The 24,330-nt window shown below is 44.1% G+C and overlaps 2 protein-coding genes across 3 annotated transcripts in view; one reads left to right on the top strand and one right to left on the bottom strand.

Annotated features, from left to right (window-relative positions):
* Positions 1-4,966: 4,966 nt before the first annotated feature.
* Positions 4,967-24,330, bottom strand: part of LOC308313184 (von Willebrand factor A domain-containing protein 7-like) — a 43,500-nt gene continuing 24,136 nt past the window's right edge. For both annotated transcript variants that reach the window (XM_080760149.1, XM_080760148.1), the window contains exons 3-19: positions 23,564-23,774; positions 21,896-21,981; positions 21,707-21,800; positions 19,494-19,622; positions 15,379-15,565; positions 12,160-12,329; positions 11,584-11,696; positions 10,619-10,735; positions 9,699-9,911; positions 9,424-9,559; positions 9,039-9,191; positions 8,606-8,698; positions 8,225-8,331; positions 7,567-7,734; positions 6,778-7,095; positions 5,862-6,595; positions 4,967-5,101 (exon numbers count right to left, since the gene is read on the bottom strand). In XM_080760149.1, coding sequence (XP_080616275.1) covers positions 6,155-6,595; positions 6,778-7,095; positions 7,567-7,734; positions 8,225-8,331; positions 8,606-8,698; positions 9,039-9,191; positions 9,424-9,559; positions 9,699-9,911; positions 10,619-10,735; positions 11,584-11,696; positions 12,160-12,329; positions 15,379-15,565; positions 19,494-19,622; positions 21,707-21,800; positions 21,896-21,981; positions 23,564-23,774 — 2,736 coding nt within the window. In that variant the 3' untranslated portion in view covers positions 4,967-5,101; positions 5,862-6,154. The remainder of the gene's footprint in view (positions 5,102-5,861; positions 6,596-6,777; positions 7,096-7,566; positions 7,735-8,224; positions 8,332-8,605; positions 8,699-9,038; positions 9,192-9,423; positions 9,560-9,698; positions 9,912-10,618; positions 10,736-11,583; positions 11,697-12,159; positions 12,330-15,378; positions 15,566-19,493; positions 19,623-21,706; positions 21,801-21,895; positions 21,982-23,563; positions 23,775-24,330) is intronic.
* LOC308313372 (cilia- and flagella-associated protein 20-like) lies at positions 17,136-17,876 on the top strand (the record flags this gene model as incomplete). The annotated part of the gene is made up of 1 exon (XM_080760472.1): positions 17,136-17,876. One exon carries the CDS (start codon positions 17,136-17,138, stop codon positions 17,874-17,876), a length of 741 nt encoding a protein of 246 aa, XP_080616598.1.

Genomic DNA, 24,330 nt, shown 5'->3' with positions numbered 1-24,330 from the left:
CAGGAGACAAAAACTCCTGATGACCCACCGTGTTAGGCGCTGCAATTAAATTGCTTACTACTCTGTCACAATTGGTTCTGGTTAATATATACTTATATGCTTATAAGTATGATAAAGGCTACAACAACACACTATATGCATGTGGACTTGTAGGCCGACTGGAATGATATATACTAAGGTTTGGAAGCCTCCAGTGTGCTTAATGTCAGATTGTTTTGGGCTAGAGCGCCTCAGAGCGGCTGAGCAGTTTATGTACAACCTCTTCCAGAGGTCCATAACTCTGCTGGTGACACAAAACAAATTGTGGACATTGATTTGGTATGGACTCTGTCCTAACAAAGAGAGAGCACACGGAGAATCCGTGTCAGGGGGATGTCTTAGGGTACCATGTTGCCTTGATTCGTTTATGCAGCATTGTGAGCTGCAAAGGGTAGATTATGACCCCTCACGTTCAAGCAATTACTATGGGCCCACTCCCTGTGGAGCACATTCCGAACAGTTAAAATATGGTGTACAATACAAGATGTATACATATATGTATATATAGGTACACATATAATAAATAATATATAGGTATACATATGAATATATCTATATAGAGACAAGAGGAGATGGAAATAGCAGGGGTTTCCCAGGCTGCATGTGGAGCTCACACGCCCACAGAGGATGGCCATGACCAGTGTGTGCCCTGCGGGGGCCCTGGTATGAGGACCTCCTGTATGAATGGTCTCTTCCTTCCAGCTGAAGCTGGAGGGGCCATGCCTGTTTTAGAGGCAAAAGACCAGTCGTTTCCACTGACAGACCCATAAAAATGTATTTTTTATGTGAACGGGTATAGGCTATTTGTATACAGCTGTGACTCTGTCTCCAAGACAATGTTTTCTCAAGAGAGACAAATAAAGACTACCTTGAACCTTGTCCCAGGTTGGCAGAGCTGGGCGAGCTAAGCTCAGGCTATAGCTCCACCTCTTTCCTGCCCTGCCTGGTATGGACAGGTCTGTAAAGAAGGATTTAGTGAAAGTTTTCGGCGAGACTACTTACGAGTGTCAGCAGCCTATTAATGCACTACAGTGTGCAGTTTAGGGAGCGAGCGTTGACTCGCCCTCTCGGGTTAGCTGTTGTCTCGTTTGTAGGTGAGACTAACACAATTCCTTGGGGTCAGACGGCCATTAGAGCACACTATACAGGGTATGGTTTACTGAATGGATCCCCATTAGCTGATGCCAAAGCGACAGCTAATCTCCCTGGGGTCCATATGAAATAGACATACAAAGAGTACATGAATACATGTATTGTGGGTGTTGCGCCAGCTTACACCCCGGTGATGTAGTTCGGTATTGTGGATCTGGGTTCAGTGACACAAACAGAACGTGCTGGGTCAGTCGAAGGTTTCCCTTTATGTTGGGCAGTCATCATAGCGCACTATACTGTCGTATTTCTGGCGGGGTGTCAGCTCACGCGACAGTGGTGTAGTTCTGTCACAGACAGGACATGCTGTGTCTGTCCGACGTTTGGTAACATAGACATGACATGCTGGGTCTGCCAGGAAGTATGCCTGAATCTCAGCCATTATCACACTATAGGGCGTATTGCTGACGAGGTCAGCTCAGGCGTCCGTGGTGTAGTTTCACGGTGGAGCCGGGCTCAGTGACACAGCAGAGCGTGCTGTGGCTGTCGGGCAGAGCACACGATACAGTGTACAGTGTGTCACGGCGAGCCGTTTATGCACCTAGGTGTGACTCTGCGGGGTAGAATCCGGTTACCGGTCTGAAACCACAGAGAAAGCTCTTCTCATCCAGAGAAGTCACGAAGTCATGGCTATCTAGGCGCAGCTAGCCAACAACAACAGCAACAAGACTGAGTGCCGAATCTGCCTCGCGGAGGAAGCCTCAGTCTTGTCCGTGCGTCCGCTCCCTGGTGAAACCTGCTCGTCGGGGGAAACCTTGAGACGGCGTTCGGTCCGTGCGTCCGCTCCCTGGTGAAACCTGCTCGTCGGGGGAAACCTTGAGACGGCGCTCGGTGCGGCCAAAGGGTCCCAAGTGCGAAGCCGACCTCGTTGGTGGAGCCTGGGTTCCCTGGCTGCAGAAGCGCTGTGAGACCCCGAGCGAAACCGACCTCGTCGGTGAACCTCCTGGTTGATCATCGCGGCTGTAAACCGTTGCGGCGGGTAGCGGGGTAGAACCCAGAGGAGCTGACCTAGTCGGCGTACTCTGAGGCCATCTACGGTCGCTGATCGTTGCCGCCGCGGTCCGGCCAGACCACACGGCAGAGAGCGTAAACAAACAATTCCAGGGCCAACCGGCGGGGTGTGGCTAGAGGTGCTCAGCACACCGAGCCCACTCCTCAGTCCTGACAGTTCAGGATACCCAGCCCCCACATGCTGTCTCTCGAGACAGTGGCGGTCAATTCAGGTGGACCCCTGAGTAGGTTCCACCATGTCATGGGTTGTAGCTCTCTCGAGGTCGTCCTCAGACGAGCCCTCCATTGTCGCTTCCGGTGATCCTGGATCTCCATCTGGCCAGTTTGTTGGTACTTTGCGCTCCTGCGTCGTTCTTGAGTACTCCACGGATGTTGGCGTGGGACGTCCTCGTGACCGGTGCCCGTTTGTTGGATCCCACAGCACTAGTTTGCTGGCTGACATCTCTTGGCAGTGAGCCAGCGGGTGCCTCCGCCCCTTAGGGCTGAGGGAGACCACGGTGTACCGGGTGCTCGCACATTAGGTCGGCAGCCCCCCCACGGGAGGTGGTACGGTCTGCCTTGTGGCATGAGCCAATTAAGCGTGGACACTTGGGTGGCTTCTCGCAGGACAGCATTTTGTTGTTAGCAGTGTCAGCCACAAGAATGTCCCTATCAGTGCATGAAGGAGGCTGCCGCTTCCTACATGGCAATGGTTAGGTGGTGCTGGCACCAATCCCTGCACTCTATACCATACGGCCTGATCAGAGAGTGCTCGGGTAGACCATGGTCGAAGGGTGGACTGTCCCACCGGATCACAGGGGTGATCCAACAGGGACAAGCAGGCAGGAGTGCCAGGGTCGCCTGGAAGGCGGGCACACTCTGCCCATGGGACAACAGCCCCCTGGTTGCTGTAGAATGGTGTATCTCTGACAGAGATCTACACAGCAGTGACATGGGCGACTCTGTCTACATTCACCTTGTCCTACCGATGGAACGTGGTGGCATCCGCTCCCCCTGTGGGAGTCGCTCCTGCGTGCTACTCAGCGGTAGGGTCACCAGCACCTTGACCGGTCAGGTCGGCCGGGCATCTGACGGGCTGGCTCGAGCAGCCCTTCACCCCGGTGGTCACTGGCCTAGCATCATGCTGGGCCAGCTGAGCCTAGGTGGCGTCTTGCGCCTAGGCCACGAGTATTACTTACTTGGTATGAATACTGAAGTTTTGGAGCGTTTTGGCAAGCGCCTGTGACTCACGGCGCTCACCACTTATAGGCTCGGATGGAATTCAGGTTAAACTGCCTCGGGCTGCCGCAGGGGCAGCTGGTCTGCTTATTTCCTCGCGGTGTGTCTTAGAGAGTTCCCGTACATATTGAAAATATGTAGTGGAGAGCCAGTCTCGAACACGATAGAGAACGGAGGGTTACACTCTCTGTAACCCAGGTTCTCTGAGTGGAGAGACTGGCTCTCCACAAAAGAGCCGCTCCGAAATGCGTGTCAATCAAGAATTAATCGAAGTGGCACTGCACAGATGGGGCTTAAATAGCCCGCTGATTGGCATCTGCGCAGGGCCACCATAGAGGATGTGTCTTAAAGAGATATCCATGAACACTGCCCCGTCGGGTCAGTTCCCGTACATATTGAAAATATGTAGTGGAGAGCCAGTCTCTCCACTCAGAGAACCTGGGTTACAGAGAGTGTAACCCTCCGTTTACCAGTGTAACACTTTCAGTGACCATTTGTTATCGTTATTGTAACAGCAGAATGTTCAATCCCTATACATTTCTAATCACATATGAGAGATTGTTTTCACCTCAAAGAATTGGGCGGAAATGTTCCAGTCTACTTTAATTCAATCATTTTAAACCATAAACATTGGAGAGATTTGTTCTATCAGAAGCTATTTGTACTTTTACTTTTGATATCCAAGTATACAATTTAACATCAAATAGGCTACCTGTGATACATACAGTAAGTACATTCATTGGGAGCTACTTGACATGAATATTGGCTAAGGTACCGGATTCACTTTCAAGTAAGATAGCTTTACCTTCATGATTTTTTGTCTTTTTTCTCAGTGGTATCCGGTTTTCTCAGCAAATGTTTTCTGTTGCCTCCACAAATCTATATAAACTCTCAGTGTCTGGCCAGTGCCACACTGTATGTCTGGCCACACTTTCTTTCGGGTAATTGTACAGTATAAACAGAGATGTCAAGTCATATGAAAAAGTGCTTTGCTACATTAGTTCAACTGTCAGCATATTGCCAAATAATTGCATTCATGTTAAAACACTATATTAAATTATTTCAAGCTTTCTCAATTTCCAGTTTACCAGGCCAGTCACAGAACAAATAAAAGGAAGTCAGCAGGCTGTATTCAGGGTCAAGCTTTATCTAGTTTGTAGTTTACTTTGGTTCTGTCTTTAAGATGGTAAATAGTACGCTGAGTCGCTGACTGAAAATAATGGAGAACTTATAGAAATAACGATGTACTCCAGGGATAATGTCTTCAAAACATGGTTATAATATTATATACCTTAAAACACCCAGCCGACAATCTGAGTTTCAATCACTTAAACTACATTTTGCTGACCGGGGTCCCCCAGGGGTCTGTACTTGGTCCCCTCCTTTTTCCCTCTACACAAAATCTCTTTGCGGAAAGGAGACAATCAACAAGCTCCTGATTCATTGCAGCGCATCATGAACTTGTAGATCTGCTTTTTTCTTCAGATGTTTGGAATAGGGATGCTAGGAGCAGCACAACTTGGCTGTGTTGGTCGCAGAGTGGATGGCAGATAATCAGATACTGGACACAAAACAACCCTCTGTAATATAAATGTATTCCAAGGCAGCACGCGCTGCTCTTCCATAAGGCAAGATCCAGGGCATAATGGATTATGGATAATAGATCTCTTAAAGGCATTAGCACCTGGCACCAGTGTTGCCAACTCTCCAGTAACGGAAGTAGCTAGTGGCTCCTCGAAAAGTCGCCAAAAGTCGCCAGGGGTGGGATATGCGCGCGCGTAGCGCGCGCCGCCCCTAGCGACTTTTTTGCGTCCCTAGCGACTTTTAGGCGCCCCTTAGTGCACTTAGTTTGTATCATCTCTTCATTTGATAACACATCGTTTAAACTCATTGTAATATTAAAAAAAAACATACCTCAATTTAACTAATGTTTAGAACGCTATTTTGTTCCGATCCATACAGGAATTAGAAGGTTAATACTTTATGCATCCGAGTGTGTATTTTATTTTTTACTAGCAGACTAAACTGAGCTGCCAGTGCTTCCTCCTTTCTTGCTCTGTCGAGCTCGAGGGGCGCGTTCGGAAATACCGCACCGGAGCGCACTCGCCTAGGCAGAGCAAGAAAGGAGGAAGCACTGGTAGACAGTCTGTGCAGTGTGCACATAACCGAGCCGAGGAAGCCACTGAGCCTGCTGTGACCTGTGAGCCAGACCAGACGCGCCGACCACTTTTAGTTTTGCCAATTTCGCGGATTTGAGGCTGAGAAAAAAAAAAAAAAGATTTTATCTCTGGCGCATATCTGGCGCCTGTCAACACGATTTGTCCCCAATTCACCAGGGGAAAAAAGCTAGATTTCTCGCCAGAAGCTTTTCACTAATTCAGTCGCTAGGGGGGTCTGGAAAGAAGCTAAATATGACGACAAATCCGCTAAGTTGGCAACACTGCCTGGCACACTGATTGGTTTAAGTTGCGTAACGCCCAAACCACACCTATGCATAATGTAATGGATAGCGGAGATGTTTTAAGGATTTAGGTGGTGGCACAAGATTGCATTTCTTATGGGGGAACGCCTCTTACACAATACTAATTCCCCAAATTGATGAAATAGGGCTCCTGGCGTGAGATGGAGCCCCTAATGTGCAGATTAACCTGAAGGAGAGAAGGATATATAATCCCGAAGCGAATGAAGAGAAGTGTACAGAAAAGATAGAACCTACAGAACATTGAAAAATGTTCCTTCATATCCAAACAAAACTAAGTGCCAGACTGACCCAGAGACATTGAGACAAAATCAAAGTGTGCCCTCCGGTGGACGTTGTAGCAACTGCAGCTGCTGTAGTGACTGTGGTCTCTGGAGCAGTTGTGCTTGTGTCTGTGCTTCTCGCCTGCGCCACACACGTCCCCACATTTCCTGCTCCGTCAACTACCACCAGCTCTACATCCCGTGAACAGCAGGAGGCGCTGTAGGTGGCGAGTGTAATGTTATCCCCCTCAGCTCCCACGACCGTGCTAGTGTTGAGGGTTCCGTTCCCTTTACGGACAGTGAGGCTTTCAACGCCTGTACCGTTGACACCATCTGTGATGTTCGCAGAGAATTCCCACTGGGAGGTACTACAGAGGGAGGGACAGGCGGCAGACACACTGGCCTGTGTGCACACTGGGCGGGTCACATCTGTCACCTGGAGAGAGAGCATGGGGGAGTGCCAGGTGGGCATACAGAAATTATTTGAAATAAATGGAATTCAGAATGAATTGCAAGTTACATGCCTTGACAGATCTGGTGTTAAATAATTTCATTGCCCTGCCTCAGTAGCAACTAGCAGGACCACCCACCCTACCCCGCAAGCCAGCTTGCAGTTACCTCAGCGACCACAGAGAGTCTGAGCATGGCATAGTTGGAGTCCGCCGTGGCAGTGTTCTCCGCCTCGACAATAAGAGTCACATCGGATCCAGACACAGCGCTGGCCGGGACTGTTAATGCCACCGTGCCGTTTGCTTGGCCGCCATCGGCTGTGGAGATGGTGGTGGGCGAAGTGGAGGAGTAGCTCCGGTCGTTGCTGATGCGCATGGCGAAACTACCACTTCCGGCGGTGTTGACTACTCCGTTGGTGGATGTAGATACAGTAAAGGGGATGGAGATGGTGGAACCTGGTTTTACGGTGATGCTATCAGTTTGGACCTGTATAGAGAATGAATGACCATGGTGATGGTGGTTAAGAGACAAAGATTTATTTAATCTATTTATGCATTATTTGATCAAATTCATTAGGATCAAAAAAAAATCCCCGTGCATGTGGACGGCAGAATGAAGGTAAGAGTTGAATGAAAAAGACATTTTGTATTTTCTGTTCAACATTGACAGTGTAAAGTGATCAACAATGGTAGAAGACAGCAGATGTTAAACCACTTAAACCATATAGAGTACCTTGGACGGTGTCCCCCAGGCCAGGGCTCTATAGTATATACACTCCCTTTTTCCCTCAACACCAAATCTCTTCTCCGAAAATAGCTGATCTACCACACAACATGCTGAGTTGCGAGCTTGTAGACTGTTTATTTCCAAATGTTCGCCCCAGAATAGGGACGCATGTATATTTCCAGGTATAGTACACCTTAAACACTCATGTTACATGAATGTGAAAGTGCTCACCGTGACAGAGATGTTGGAGGTCTTCATCTGTGTGGAGGCCTGCCGTTGAAAGTTACCCGATGGTGTTGTTGACCTGGAGGTGGCGCTGTCTCCTCCTTTCAGAAGCAGCACAAATTCACTCGCTGGAAGGCCAGAGAACTTAACCAGGAAGTTGCTCCCACCCAGCGACTGTAGAGGACAGAATAATGGACTTAGTGCTTTTATTTCCCTCTTTTTGTTGTGATTCAGATCTATTAATCGTAATAATAATGGTAGTTAAGACCTAAACTTACTTTAATCTATACTGTTAAAAGTGTATTACTGTACATAGGTCAAGTTCAAAGTGACACATTCATTCAGTGTATAGCACAGCGGTTCTCAATATTCCTCTCCTTGAGGTGGTTCCAGGAAAATGAGTATCGTAACCATACTGTAATATTAAAATCAGTTTAACCACTTTAAGCCTATTGTATTCCATACTTCAGTCTGCATTGTGCTCTACAAACTCACAACACAAAATTGTTACAATTTCAGAATAATTGTGAAAACGTTTAATACAAATGTTCTCTTATGGTTGCCCCTGTCACAAAATATTTTCAGATGAGGGTCCGCGGCCAAATTCAATGTGCGTGTCGACTCGTAAACATGAAAATGTTTGGGAACCAGCGCTGTGGCATACCTGCACTGATCCATTGACCTGCGACCCTGAGCCTTCCACCAGAGACGCCTCTCTGACTTCTGCTGTGTCACTTCCTGTGACAGTGACCAACAGGCTGACATTACCACCTACAAAGAAAAAAAATAATATATATATACATATAACATAACATCAAAATAAGGATTTTTGCAACAGTGTCTCTCAAACTTTTTCATGTCAAGGACCCTGAATTAACATACTTGGCCATGGATGTCAAACTGAAGTATTTTTTTGAAAATAGTCAGAAAACAGACTATAGCTGCTATATTAAATAAGTTATCTGGGGACCCCCCTGGGACCCCTAAGGACACCCCAGACTTCACAAGACAAACAGCATGTAGTGAAATACTTTTTGGAACTTACCTGTGAGAGGACGCCCCTCTTTCAGACCAAAGTCACTGTGGGCTCCCTCGTGTGCCTCCACAAGGTGATAGATGAAGTTCACTGAACTTTGACCTGCAACAACACACAAAAGCAGATCCTCCGGCCTACTGTTTGTATAGTTCATGAATCATGAAACAGTCAGCTGTTAAGCAACAGAATGCTCAGCAGCAGGTACAAAAATGGGTTGTTTTTTGTTGATAGTTTGACCGGTTTACCACAAAAAGTACTGGTAAAGGGTTTTCTTCTGTGTGGGTCTTAGATATTTACGAGCTTTTGCCACAAACGGTACAACCACCACACACACACACACACACACACACACACACACACACACACAAAAAAACATTACTGCAACAGCATCTACTGTACACATACGTACATGTAACCAGGCAGTATGATACTATGTACTGACCTATGACCTTGAGAGAGTATATGGCATCAGAGTTGATGCTAATATCCCATGATCCTGTTAGGTTGTCAGCGCTGAAGCGGAACCGACGCAGGTTACCCACTGTAGTGAAAGAGCCCAGCTGGCCACTGGTCTCAGTGGAGGCCTGAGATACACCTATTGGGGAGATGAGAGGAGAAACACAATGATAACTGTTTCTGCTGGAAAATAATGCATAATAAGCAGTGGGTGCACTGGGGTGGTGCAGTGGGTGCACTGATTTTTCTTCATTTTTCTTAATTTAACAATACATGGTTTAGGGAGGCCTACAGTAGCCTACAGGCTACATATAGAGTTTAAGGTATGTATGTGTACCTCTCGGGTACACTATACAAACATAGTCATATACCTGTGGGGCTTGTGAGACTGAAATTGAGTGAGGAAGCTCCTGTGATGTAAGCAGTTATGTTTCTCATTGAGCTGTCAACTTCAAAAGCAAAGTTGTCAAGCCTTCCGGGATTTCTTACTGCCTGGAAAATGGTAACCTGTAAAAGAGAAAGAAATTGACAGTGCACCGAACAACAATTTAGAGTACATCAGACCACTTTGCTAAATACAGTAACAACTGCAATAATTATAATAGCTAAACATCCAACCTAACTGCAGTTGGATAGTTAGTCTCACCACAGCACTGGCTGAAGAATCCTCTATAACACTGGTAGCCTGTGGAAGTTCAGACTTTGTGACCTCAATGGCTTGACCTCCAGATGCCCGAGCAAGGTCACGGTACAGTTGGGCGTCTGTTTGACTCATAGAGCGTGAAGCAGCTCCCTTCTGAATCTGAAGCATTCTCCTGCGCCGACGACTGGTCAAGACTTCTGTCAACATGAAGGTCACCTGATGCATGGAAGAGCAGGACAACAGAAAGGTAAAAAACTACCATAAGTGGAGTGCAGAATTGTATTACAACTACGTAAGTTTGAGTAACATTTCGTGAATCGTGACCTTGTCAACATGGACAGATGCAGTTCTTATAGAAGTCCTGTAAATATGTAAAGAGGACATTTTTTTCCCCTGCTTTTAACTGTGTTCTTGTACTGCTTTTAATCTGTACGGCGACCTTGAGTGCCCTGAAAGGCGCCTTATAAATAAAAATTATTATTATTATTTATTATTATTATTTAACCATTGTGAGTGCTGAGGGGAGAGGAACAGGGTGTGAATCAGAATAATTTACTAAGATCACAAAGTGTGCTAGTGGGCAAATTGCATCCACAGCCTCGACTATATGCTAAAGGCCTAACAGTTAGGCCACTAAGGTTGCGCTTAGTCCCTCAGGGCTCTATGCTAGTATCTTTTGTGTTTTCTCTATAGGCTACATTATATATCTTTGCTGAAAATAACATATCTACAAGCTTTTACAATTATGTGTCACAGAATGTATGTGACTCCTGAGGTTTAAGTAGCTTTTGAGACACGCATTGCTGCTCCCACAACGACTTTCACTTGATAGCATTTGGAGTCACCATGCAGGCTCTTCCTCAGACCTAAGTTTGAGAGGTAAACAATGAGAGGGACCAACGTATACTATAAACTTAACTCACCACCGTCTTGGTGCTCTCTATGAGGGCAGTTACAGCACTTTTCAGATGTTCGTCTTTGGCCGGAGCGTCAGTGAAGACGAAGATTACGGAGGAGGGTGGAGCCGCGGTCAGGGCAAGCTTTGTACACAACAAAGAACAAACCGCCTTTAGAACAGTCAGGTCACTGTGGTAACTAGAAATTGCTCTTATATTAATTTTGTAATAATATGTGATAAAGAATCAAGAAATCAAGAAACAAACACGCCAAAGTTGAGGGGTATTCAACTCTGTACAAAAACAATTTTATCAAAAAAACTATGCATGGTAAAATGAAATATACCTTTAAGTAATTGCAATTACAGACACAAAATGATTTGAACGAATCATCTTATTTAGCTACTGTATTTTGCGTGTCTGGAGGCGTGATCAATGCTCTTTGGCCACTCAGAATAGCCAAATGGCATTGATCATGCCTCCAGGTCTTTAGTTTACTCAATTTAGGGAATAAGACCTGGTACTTAAGAGTAAAGACACACAAAATACAGCCCATTATATCTTGTCAATGGGCAGTGGGCACATCTGCTACTTAAACTCTCCACTTCTCCAGTCTGACAGTTGTAATCTGAGTTAGTGTACTTTTTTCCCTGTCTACACCAAATGTCTTCACCAAAATAGCAGATCTACAAGCTCAAAACATCTAAGCTTGTACAGTGTACACACAGCTTGTATGCACGCACGCACGCACACGCACGCACGCACGCACGCACGCACGCACGCACGCACACACACACACACACACACACACACACACACACACACACACACACACACACACACACACACACACACACACACACACACACACACACACACACACACACACACACACACACACACACAATTAAAATAGATAGTAATAAATGGACGCTCAATGAGTCACTTGTGTCTTTATGTACCATAGCTAATAATCCACTTTAAACACACACCTGGAGAGCAGATAAGCACATCTCTGGAATGTCCCCTCCCCCTGCTGCTGTCAGCTTATTGATGTGGGCTTTGAAGATGTCTGAATCAGTTGTCACTATCACAGGTCCAAAATCTGAACACACAAGACAAATTTAAATACTAATTTATGACAATGTATTTAAATAGTAAAATCGTGAGGGTAATATCCAAAATATTTATTTCGGATTCTTTTCCCAAATTGTGTTTTTGGTCAAAACAAGCTATATTCAACGGCCCATAACTAAAGAACTGATGACCGCAGTTACAAAAGAATATTTTCCAATTCCAGAAAAGATGATCGTCCACCCCTCCAGACAGCCGGGACACATCTCGGGCTGCGTGAGTCAACAAAATAAGGTAAACACTGAAAAACACTGACGGTTTTGGAAGAATTAATTACCGTAATTATTAACACGCTTAATAATTAAGCTACTAATTATTACATTGTTACTTAAACAATTCATTATGGCTAAGATGTTTGAGCTCATGAGCAAAGTCAGTCTTTAGCCTCAATAGAGTACATTTGTGAATGTTTGCAGTAAGACACATCTCTATACCTGGGTCGTTGAAAGGGACCAATATGTAGGCTGAAGGCTCTTGTTGGGTTCCCTTCAAAAGGTCGATGATAGCGAAGGAGACTCTCTTAGCCTCTTCTATGTCATCACTCATACTGCCTGTGGTGTCGATGACAAAACACAACACAGAAGCCTGGGAAAGGCCCATAAGTCTGGGAAAGTAAGAGAGTGGAGGTCAGATAGTGTGTCTCATACATCTCTCATGAGCACCGAAGTCCTAAAGTCATTGTCAGTAGAGGGCGCCAGTCCACAGGTTTGTGTACTTTATATTTGCATTGAAATCGCCATAGGGGGATTTATCCCGGCCTTTTCACTCATATGGATATGAAGCATCGACTGAAAAAACGAGTCAAACAACCCAGAGACTATACATTTCCGGGTAGGCGGTGGTTTCAGCTGCCCGTTGCACAACAGAAACTGACATGTTAATTAAGTTAAAAAAAAAAAATTGTATTGATATTTAATGTTTTGTGGTTAGTACGAGTCGAGTCACCGCCAGCTGAGCTTACGTCAACGAGGAATCTCAGGAACACAATGTGTTGACAGCTGGGCGTGACGTATATTAGCAGCGACATTGCTTTCATGTAGTTTCAACGCTTTTGCGGCGAAAGTAATTACCTTTTCTCCAGAAACTGACTGTATCAAATATGAATGGACATCATTAACGACGCACAGCCACCCCCCTGACAGAAAGGCCGGGATGATCGGTTTATCTTTCAAACACAGTTCTTATATGAAGCGACCTAAAATCGCCCTATGGTGATTTCAATGCAAATAAAATAATACATGAACCTGTCTACTTGTACCCTCTACTGAAAGTGACGTCAGACTTCGGTGCTCTATTGCTATTGGAACAGGTTAATCTTTATTGTGGGGTTGCATGTTATCGTCACCTAACTAGTCCTACACGCTTTCACTTTGTAACTCCATTCAAACTTTGACATGTTCAGCTTACTGTGGAAGCGGAAAGTTCTTGAGTATTTGAAATGTTTTGTAGTTTCTGGGATATTTTACTGGAACTTAATTTTAATGGAAGTCAAAGAAGGATTTTGATAGTTAGTTAGTTAGTTACTTTATTGACACAAATGTATAAAACATTGGGTCCAAACAATAATAAAAACCCATGAATCAAAAACTTTAAAAGGTACAATACATTCAAATATACAATAGCCTACACAACACACAACACAAAATCCCTTTACAACAGGAGCTTACATTCACCTGGAGACTCCATTCACAATTTAAAAATCATACCTGTGTGAACTGAGCGGTGCAACTATACATTTATTGTTATTATAGTAGGCTACTGTACTGTGCTCTGTACTGTATTGTAGTGTAGGGGAGAGCCGCCTTGGATGTAACGCGTCACGGTTGTAACATGGACGTTATCTCTTGATTGGTCAACGCCACCATGACGCCATCGCGTCAGTATGTGTACAGCAACGTACTCTACGTGCCCAGGAAGTTTGAAGTGTTTACCTTCATCCTGCGGGGAGCTATTGGCGAAAAACTGACTTTTTTCAAAATGCGTATAATTTTACACCTGGAGTATTTGTGTGCTACAAGTTTTTTCTTTGGTGTTGGTGAATAAAAATCCACATGGATGTCTTCATGCTTATGTTCTTCATTAGTTTGCATCGTGTTTAGACGGAATTCACGTTCATTCTGGTCTGTAAGCAACGGCAAAGAAAACTTCGGAGGGAGGGTCAATTGTAACATGTGTTACAAATGGTCCGCTTCCATTCAATGCCATTATAAGTAATATTTACATATTTGACATATTGGCCAATATTATATGTTCTAAAATTGTATTGTATTGTGTAGTGTATTCTAAAATTAGTTTAGGGTTGTATAACATTGTACAACTCAATCAATCAAACGTTTGTTTAATCAATGTATTTCCCCATTGAACTGAAAAAAAAGCCCAAACTGCACACCCGATACTATTTAATATTTCCCAATATGTTTGATACATTTTCTTATCACATCCATGGTATGAAAACAATGCTAAGGAGTTGCTTCAATGAAATATAATTGCTTTAAGATGAAAACGATATGTTTAATGGTGTTTTTTAGCGTTGTTACATTTATACTCCATGCTGTTACAATTAATCCGATATGCGCAGCAAATGTAACACTGAAACAGCGTCCACGTTCGGTTTAATAACTCCCGACCTGTTTTATCAAAAAAATAACTTGAAGTGGTTTATGGTAGCTGACATGTGTAGGTCCGTTGCCTGAAAATATTACATGTGTAGCTAAACGGATCTCCGAGTAAAAAAATGAAACGTGCAAAATGTTACATCCAAGGCGGCTCTCCCCTACTGTGCTCTTTACTGTACTTTGATTATTTTTGGGTTAGGGCTATCCCAGTCCCCAGAACATCCAGACCACCCCACGCTCAGGGGGCTGGCCCGGTTCCGGCGAGCCTTCCCACGTCAGAAACGGTTGAGAAATGACAGTTACCATGTCGCAGATTTCCGTGCTCGGACAGACACAGGGACACATAGGGACACACATAGCTGCGTAATGGAGCGGAGGCACCGCTCAAAAACATCACCTTACTGTGGACACACCCGAGTGAAATAGTAAGAGAGTGGCGACACACTTTGATCTCGCCGCAAAGCAGGTGCCTATGGGCTATAGTTCCAAACATTGGAACTATCCCATTGAGATAGAATGAGCACTTCCGCATTCCATTGTTACAATGGGAGTCAACGCTAGTGTCGCCACTCTCTTACTAGTTTACTCTGGGACACACAGGCCTGAACCTTTTACTTTGAAATGTTTTGTAATTTTTTTTATATTTAACTTTTAAAATTCAAGTGATAAAACTTTGGCCCCTCCATATTCCCTCATACTTTCACGGAGAAACTCAATTCGCAGTTTAAAAATCAGCTTGCTGTGGAGATATGCTTGAGATTATTACTTTGAAATAATTGGCAGTTTTCAAAATATATAACTTCAAGCGCCCAATGTATTGTCAATGGCCATCACCAAAGCACTCCGCAGTGCTGACAGGTGTCAATCAGCAGCTGTGCTTCCGTTTTGTGCCTGCGCCACATAGGCGCCAGGGGGGGGGGGTCACTGCATTTGTACTAATAAACCCCATTGTTTCTTCAGGAACTATATTTTCTAGTTGTATTGTGTTGTTGTTGTTGTGGATGCAAAGTACCGTACCTCAAATTAAAGAACCCTTACCGTAGGAAGCTCTTGTCACCAACAGCCACTCTGATATCCTCCAGTAGCTCGATTGTGGCATCAACAGCTAGGTTAGCTGCCGTTTGGTGGAGGTAGCCATGACTGGCCGAAATGGAATCCTTATTGATGCCCCCATTTGGGTCCTGTCGGCTGGTCCGATCAAATGAGCCACCATGGCTACATTTGCCTGAGAGGGGGAGAAAAGTAGGCATTATGTCATTATGATATTTTGAGTTTTTGACAACGGTGAAGAAGACTATTGCCAGCAAAGTGGATATCATTACTTTTCCATTTGACACGCGTGTGAAGTGAGGGGCGCTCTTATCATCGTACATCATCATACATACATCATCTCATTCATCATCACAATTTGCGTCCTCACCTTCGTCATCAATGTTTGTGTTACGCAATGCTTGTGTTTACACAAACACTTAGAATTGTGCATTCATTGTCAATGGCATTTAATGTTTGTGTTGGGACAAAATTTGGGTTACACACCAAAAGCTAGACATAGGAAACAATGGCCAAAGCTCAATCGAAAACCGCGTCGAAGATGTTTTCTCTCTGGAATGGATGGTCCATAATGACATACCTTTTTGTGTTTAGCAGGGTTTTCATATCTTAAAAGTGCCGTAATTCCGGCCTAGTAGCACGTTAGGAACCGTCCTTAATTTTCAGGCCCGTTGAGAACTCTTAGTCTGGATACACTTAACAATCTGAAACTCTTGTCACACTGTTTACAGTGGTACTGTTTTTCTCCAGTATGGATACGCTGGTGTTTCTTTAAATGTCCTAAACTGACTGAAACTCTTCTCACACTGTTTACAGTGGTATGGTTTTTCTCCAGTATGGATACGCAGGTGAGACCGTAGACTATCTAAATGACTGAAATTCTTGTCACACTCTTTACAGTCGAAAGGTTTTTCTCCAGTATGGATACACTGGTGTTTCTTTAGATTTCCTAACTGACTGAAACTCTTGTCACACTGTTTACAGTGGTATGTTTTTTCTCCAGTATGGATACACAGGTGAGACTGTAGACTAACTAAATGACTAAAACTCTTGTCACACTGTTTACAGACGAAAGGTTTTTCTCCAGTATGGATACGCAGGTGAGTCTACATAAGACACTAAAACTCTTGTCACACTGTTTACAGTGGTATGGTTTTTCTCCAGTATGGATAGTCAGGAGTCTCTCCAGGTGACCAAACCTATTGAAACTCTTGTCTCCTTGTTTCTGGCTGGCTACATGGCTGTTGATTTTCTGACAGGCTTTTGAGGGCATCTGTTCATTCCTCAGCGTTTGGCAGTAGAGGTCGTTGTGGCTCTATGTATGCCCTTTATTGTATAATTCTCTCTCCGTCTTCTCTCTGTCTCTGCCTCTATCTTTGTCTCTCTTATGTAAAACTCTTAACACAAATGTCTACACATCCCTCTGCTATGAAGTGAAAGTCTAACATTTCACACCTTATGTAGTCTGACCAGGAGCTGAGGTCTGACATCACGTTTACGTCTTGTACAAACATTGCAGTATGATACATTTTCTTAAAGTAAAGAAATGTAGTTTCCACCACTGGCGCTATGCATTGTAGCCTGCCTGGGAGTCCATATTTGGGAAAGAGTTTCTGCTACATTTGTGTTACGTCACGCCCATGCCTAAATAATGACATCCGGCCGATCCCAACAAATGTGTTGATGCCTGAGCTGCTGAACTCTAACAGCAAATGATGAACACAGCACAGAGCACTTAGAAGAAAATGTATAGACCCACATTTCAAAATGGGTTATTGTCCATCTTATATAGTGTTGGCAGCAATCCTCTTCAGTTTTGGGCTAAAAAGACCAATTATGGTCACGTCAAAAGAATCGTAGACGATGACATCCATTCACTCGTCGTGGAGGTAGAGGGGACCAATGTCAGTACCACATATATTACATATCCTGGAGACCCCACAAAGACACTGGGCATCAAACTTCCCTTTCTGATCTTAGTCGTCAAGAACCTCAATAAGTATTTCAGCTTTGAAATCCAGATAATGGACCATAAAAATACACGTCGCCGGATTCGGGCGAGCAACTACCAGACCAAGATGCGGGTGCAGCCCTTCCTCTGTACCATGCCCATGGAGCTGGACGATGGCTGGAATCAGATTCAGTTCAGTCTGATAGACTTCTGCCAGGCGACCTACGGTACCACCTACGTTGAAACACTAAGCGTACAGATCCATGCTAACTGTCGCGTGAGGAGGGTGTATTTCTCAGATAGGCTGTACACAGAAGATGAGCTTCCAGATGAGTTTAAACTATATCTCCCCGTTCACAAAATTAGCAAACCTGTGGAGAAGAAAGCCAAAAGCCAAAAGGACTCAGAGGCAGAGGACTCAGAGGCAGCGTCTGACCCCCAGGATCAGCTGCCATCAGATCAGCCGCCAGAGGATGAGAGTGATGAGACATCCAGTGTCGCTAGCGCACCCGAGGAAGGTGAACCTGAGGAATAAGCTCAAGCCTCATGACCCAAAAGCAGCAGATGAAGCAGGTCAGATGACCTTAGATGAAGAAACTGAAGCCTCATGACCCAAGGGATCAAAAGTCAAGGGGGCAGAGAATAGAAGGTCTCCAAGAGCTGCAGCAGCAGCCACAGGCAGACCTGAGGAATTGAAGATGAAGCCTCAGATTTAGATGTGCAGTTTAGCCCACATTCTGGTCATTAAATGTCCTGGGAAACAGGTAAACGGGTAAATCTAGTCCTTACCAATGATGAACCATAGAAAACAGTGGCTGCTTCAAGAGTGGATTGCGCAGTCCATCAAGTTCCAACTACACACGTTTTGAACAATTAAGGCCAGGGCCTTAATTGTTCACATCAATCCTGCCTCTGGCTGAAGAACAGGTTAAACTTTGTCTACTTATTTTCATTTGTATTGTTATTTCTAGTGCTATTATTATTATTTTATATTGTATTAGTGGGCTCAATCTATTGTTATGTTCACTATTTATTATTTATTTTTCTCCTCAAAACTTTAGCACAATCTTTTTTGAAAACACATATTTTATAATTTATATACCTTTTATTTTAGGCTATAATTTCTGGGTTATATTCGTTCGCCGCAACAACACACCAAGTTACGACAGCTAAGGAATTAAATGGACGAATACGTTTTTCAAGCTCACACTGTTTCTCCAGGAACAATACCTCTCTAGTTATAACTATTATTTTATTAGTGGGTTGGTTCCATTTCTTGGTAAAGACCCAGATATGTTATTGACACTATTTAATGTGACTTTAATTTACATATTTGTATCCTCAGTTTTGGGGGTTTGAGTTTTTGCCATACTTTCACCTAGTCGCTTTGTTCAGAATTCAAAACACTCATCTCCTTAGGGTAGCTGGGTATTTTTCTAAATCTTTATTTTTATTTTAGGCTGTGATCTGGGTCATATTTGCCACAATATGTCCACCACATTGTTATCCAGGAACAGAGTACTCGTCTAGTTTATTTATTCATTTTTGTATCCTCGAAACCTTAACACACTCTCCTTGGATAATAGGTGGTAACTTTTGTTTTATTTTGATTTTTTAATACTTTTAAAAAGTACATTTAACTTTTAAAATATGTATGTAAGGCTACTTTTAACTTTTCCTCAAGGTAGGCTATATTTCTGGACAAGAAATGCTTGTGATTTGATTGGCTGGGCACGGAATGTGATGATGTATGATGATAAGAGCGCCCCTCACTTCACATGTTTTATTTATAAAATGCACATTCTGTTTCATTCCCTTGCTGTGTTCACACTACAGCTACAAAGATATCTTGAGCGCCCCTACCCTTTATCCCTACACTTCTTTGCCATATTTTACTATCTTGAGAAACATTTTAAAATAGTTCAACTAGCAGATCTACATCGACACGTTGTGAGCTTGTAGATTGGTCTATATTCTATTCTTCATTTCTCCTACATCCACATTAATTTCTCCTACATCCAGCTTTTGGTTACCAGTCTTAAACAACCCCCCCCCATTCTGCCTTTTCCTTTCTATGGGGTTGATTGGTCTGCGCGCGCACGTGTGTGCGTGCGTGCGTGCGTGTGTGCGTGCGTGCGTGCGTGCGCGATACCTGCTGGTTTTGTTGAGGAAAATAAATTGAAGTATCCTGATGTGAGAAGTCCTTGCTGCAGTACGTCAGGCAAAATGTTGTCCTTGCAACTCTCTCCTGTACAGCTCCTACAGGTTGGCGTGCTTTGGCCTACAAAACATCAGCATTAATTTTAGATGGAATAAGGTAATCTGGTTACAGGTATCATATCAGTAATTCGATTGCAGATTATTTGATTGTCAGATGAGATTACTCAGAAACATGTTTCAAAATTCGTTCCTACTCTCACCTATGGTCATGAAGTGTGGGTCATGACCAAAAGAATAAGGTTGTGAATACAAGCGGCCGAAATGAGTTTTCTTCGACAGGTGGCTGGCATCTCCTTAGAGATAGGGTGAGAAGTTCAGAGTAGAACCGCTGCTCCTTCGCCTGGAAAGGAGTCAGCTGAGGTGGTTCGGGCATCTGGTTAGGATGCCTCTCGGGCGCCTCCCTAGGGAGGTCCTCGACGCACGTCCCACTGGGAGGAGACCTCGGGGCAGACCAAGGCGCAGTTGGAGGAAATACATCGACTCACTGGCCTTGGAACGTCTCGGAATCCCCCAGGAGGAAGTCACTAATGTTGCTCTGGAGAGGGAAGTCTGGAGTGCTCTGGTGGAGCTGTTGCCCCCGCAACCTGACTATGGATAAGCGGTTGAAGATGGATGGATGGATGGATGTTTCAAAACAAAAAGGACAGATACATCCTGCTACTTCTTGGGGAAAATAATGCAACCTTTCCATGACTGATTATATGTTTCTCTAGCTATCTGTCTTTATTAAGCAATAATATTGCTGAGGACAAACAATATCTGATTGATGGATGAATGGATGAAAACTAGTTGTTTGTGCAACTGATCACAAAATCAATATGGTCATCACAGATTTGTAATGGATTACAGTTTGAAAGTATCCTTTACTCTGGAGTCTGAAGCAGTTAAAGCATCACAGGGTGGAACATGTTTGTGTGGGTGTGCAAGTGTGTAGTTGCATTGTAGTTGCAACGATCAAGTTGTTCACATCACAAGACTAAAAAACAAACAAAGAGAATGCAGGTGCACCAGTATATGATTACAGATGTAGCAGGTGGGATAATATTAAGAAGGTGTGGTGAGAGAGAGACTAGCAGGGGCATGACAGTGATGTAATATTTATGATGAGTCCAGTGACATATCTCATGAGTTGAGATAAGATCTACTGCAGCTGATTGACTGGCAGCAAGGGGAAAAAACCAAGAGAATGTGGGTCCACCAGTGTTTCGATGTAGTTTCGATGAGGTGCTGAGGTGTGTGTGTGTGTGTGTGTGTGTGGGGGGGGTGGTATGTTGTGTCTGCAGCTGATTGACTTGTACACAAAGGCCTCAAGACAAGACTGCAAATACTTTAGCGATAAGAAGTGGCTGTGGGCGTGTTTCTGTCAGCTAGTTGTCAGCTAGTTTCTTTGTCCCTCTCTCTCAAAAGAAGGGAGGACCCTTCCCTCTCCACCCACACCTGCACTTTCCTTCACTACAGAATAGCCGCCCTGTCAAACCTTTAGGTTTCAATTGTAAGTGGATTAGATACAACTTTTATGTTACCCTGGTGGAGAATTTGATGGGGAGAATTTAGACTAATCTCTAGGGCGTCCTCAGACGAGCCCTCCATCCTCGTTTCGTCATCCCGGTTCTCCATACATCTGGCCAGTTCGTTGGACTTTGCACTCCTGCATCGCTCGAGTACATCCACGTATGTTAGCGTGGGACGTCCTCGCGATCGATGCCCGTGTGTTGGTTCCCAGAGCACCAGTTTGCTCATACAGAGTCTTGTTAGTAACATGTACAGTCTTGCTGATGTTAAGTATATCTTAACTAAACATCCCAAAATATGGTCATCAGGAGGTTATTCTCTCATATTGCTACATAACCTATTTCCCTCATGGGACACACATCCACACTCTTGCAAGCGTGTGCGCAAGTTAGAGACCTGCGGATGGCGGATTTAGCCGCAGTTGTCGCGGTTAACCACAGTTTAGGGTGGATTTGGGTCATTAAAATATATTATAAATTAATATTGGATTGGAACAGCGGGTGAAATAATGTGGGAAATAAATTAATGGCATCTATCTATAGGCTTATTATAGCTTTTAAAACGCACAAAATATCAGCTAAATGTCGCAATCCGCGGGTGGTTGAGTATTTATAAATTGGAATAATGAATTACCTGCCAAGTTTTCCAGAGGTTGGTCAGGCCTGACCAGAGTGCTGTAGGGAGCACTGTTGCCTAGCTCCACCCAGTTACTGTGGCTGTAGAAGTCCTAAAGATAGATACATGGCACAAATATCAGTCATCTTTGTGTGGACTGGGTTTTAAACATCTACATCTATTCATCTCTATAACTATTTGCCTCACCTGCAGGGTGTGACATACTAGTCCCAGGGTCAGTCTCCCTGCGAGGAAGTTCTCCCGTTTCACGCTGGCTTTAATAGCTGACACACCTATAGGACCACATACCGGTAATTTGAGAAACATTGTTGGAATTGTTCATTTCACCTTCACTGATAATGTTAAGTGTCTGTCTCTAGAACCTGAATGGCAAATATTCTCCACACACCCTCATATACTTGGCTTTGGATACATTGATAAAATGGCTTCAAAGTTCACATTTGAGCATTATTCATCGGATGTCATGAGTGCTTTATCAATCATTCGCAGTGTAACCTTAGAAAATGGCAAATCGGTTTGTTGTTTTCTTATGCCTTTTAATGTCAGCCAACTACATTTGTGGGCTTCAGCCAAGTGTTCCAGCATGTTATAGCAAAAATTGACACTTTGTGGACTTAAAGCATGGCCATAAAGACCACCAGCCAATGTCTGGACTATTAATCCTCATAGGTATGGCCATCAGTTGAGTTCAGGACATTTTTTGTTTAACTGAATTATCTAATGTAATCCTGGGCGCTACACTTCCTCTGCCAACCTGGGGGGGCAGCAGACTGACCTCATGCCTCCTTCTATGCATGAGGAGTCCAAGCTGCTTCTTTTCACCTGACAGAGGGGAATTTCCCCGGCCGGACGTAGCGCGTGGAAGGGACACGTTATTCCGACCAGTTCCTTTCCCCTCCATCAGACGCCCCGGCTGGCCAGGGGGAGGTAGTTTTAGAGACCAGGATTACGGCATGTTTTTGTGAGGGTATCTACCCTAGGGGACACGGGGAGAACATGCAAACTCCACACAGAAAGGCCCTATCACCAACCCCCGCCTCGGGTATGGGCACTGATGACGCGGAGGAGGGAACACGCCGCCAGTGCCCACAGCGTCCCCAGCGGGAATCGAACCCAGGACCTTCTAGCTGTGAGGCGACAGCACTACCAACTGTGCCACCGCGCCCCGAATGGAATGGAATTTAATTGAAAGAGAGAGAAAGAGAGAGATAAAAATGACTTTGGTGGTTGGGGTTTTTATTAATTTGTTGTATAAATCAAACATCATATAATGCATGTGATTTTCTGTTAATGTTGACACTAATATTACGTCACGTCACGTCATTAACAACTAATAATGATATATTCTACAAGTTGTAGAAACATGTAAGATAACACTAATAGTTGTTAATGACGTGACGTGAAAAACACATTTATTCCACCAGCGTTCTACAACACACACATCTGAGACCACATGCGTTTGTTACCAATAGTATAACCTTAAGTATGTGTCAGCATGACCTTAAACCGAAACTGTGTTTATCAACTTGAGATGAGATCATATTATTGCAACATTGTGCTGCCAGTTACAGAAAGATACGCTCAGAACACATGTCTCTTTTCTCTATAATGATGTACCAAGCTCTCTCTCCCTCCCTTGAGGGGAGTGACTTACTGACTGTATATGTAAACTGTTGCTTTTCTGTCTAATCTTCAGAATTCTAATGAATAAACTTTGTATCTCTCCCCTCATAATGTATCTTTACTCTTCAAGATCTAACTCAGAGATTCAGAGATTAAATTCAAAGGTTAATTTCCCTAGTATTCTATACGTTGTCCATCACTGCTGATTGAGTTGCTACAGGAAATCTGTACCTTCTTTGATGATGTCCCTTCCTGCCGGGAAGGACTCGTCGTCAAAGTGGTGCTGCGTGCTCAGTGCTAGCAACACGTCTACGGCGGCGTTGCTGAGGTAGATGTTAGCGATGGCGGTCTGGAACATGACGGTGGAGAGGAGTGCACCGACGGTGCTCCCATCAGAGGAACATGCTTGCTGCACACTAAACGCTGTCAGGCTGTCATCAATCTACAGACAAGAGACAAAGAAATGAGAAAATGCTGTAGTATTTGTATGCATGAGGGGGGAGGGTCTTTTTTTATAATCAACTAAATTGGTTGTAAATAATCCACACAAAAATAGCACAATCTCCAAGCTCACAACACATCACAGAGCGTTGTGAGCATGTAGTTCTGCTATTTTAGCATTTTCTTTAATAATCGTTCATTAACATAATGGTTTGTGATATTGATTTGAAGTCATATCTTCAGCCCTATATGGAGAGTATGAGCGTGACATCATCATCATCCCCGGAAGTTAAGCAAGAATAACTGAGAAAAATTACATTCTGGCCTTGCCCATACATCCAACAGAAAGGTCATATGTGATTGCATTAAACAACGTTAACCTCACTTTGCCACTCACTTTTTTTTTTAATATATATTTTTTATCCCACGATTTGGTAACCCATTTTTCACCCCTGTGCCAATCATCTACTGTGATCCTGGGCTCTACACACCCTCCGCCAACCTGGGGAGAGCAACGGACTTAACTCATGCTCCCTTCATGCCTGAGTGTCCAAGTT

The sequence above is a fragment of the Protomyctophum bolini genome (assembly GCF_963924005.1).
Source record: "Protomyctophum bolini genome assembly, chromosome: 3".
Lineage (NCBI taxonomy): Eukaryota > Metazoa > Chordata > Actinopteri > Myctophiformes > Myctophidae > Protomyctophum > Protomyctophum bolini.
The sequence above is the reverse complement of the archived record's forward strand: the minus strand, read 5'-3'. Positions and strand labels throughout refer to the sequence as shown.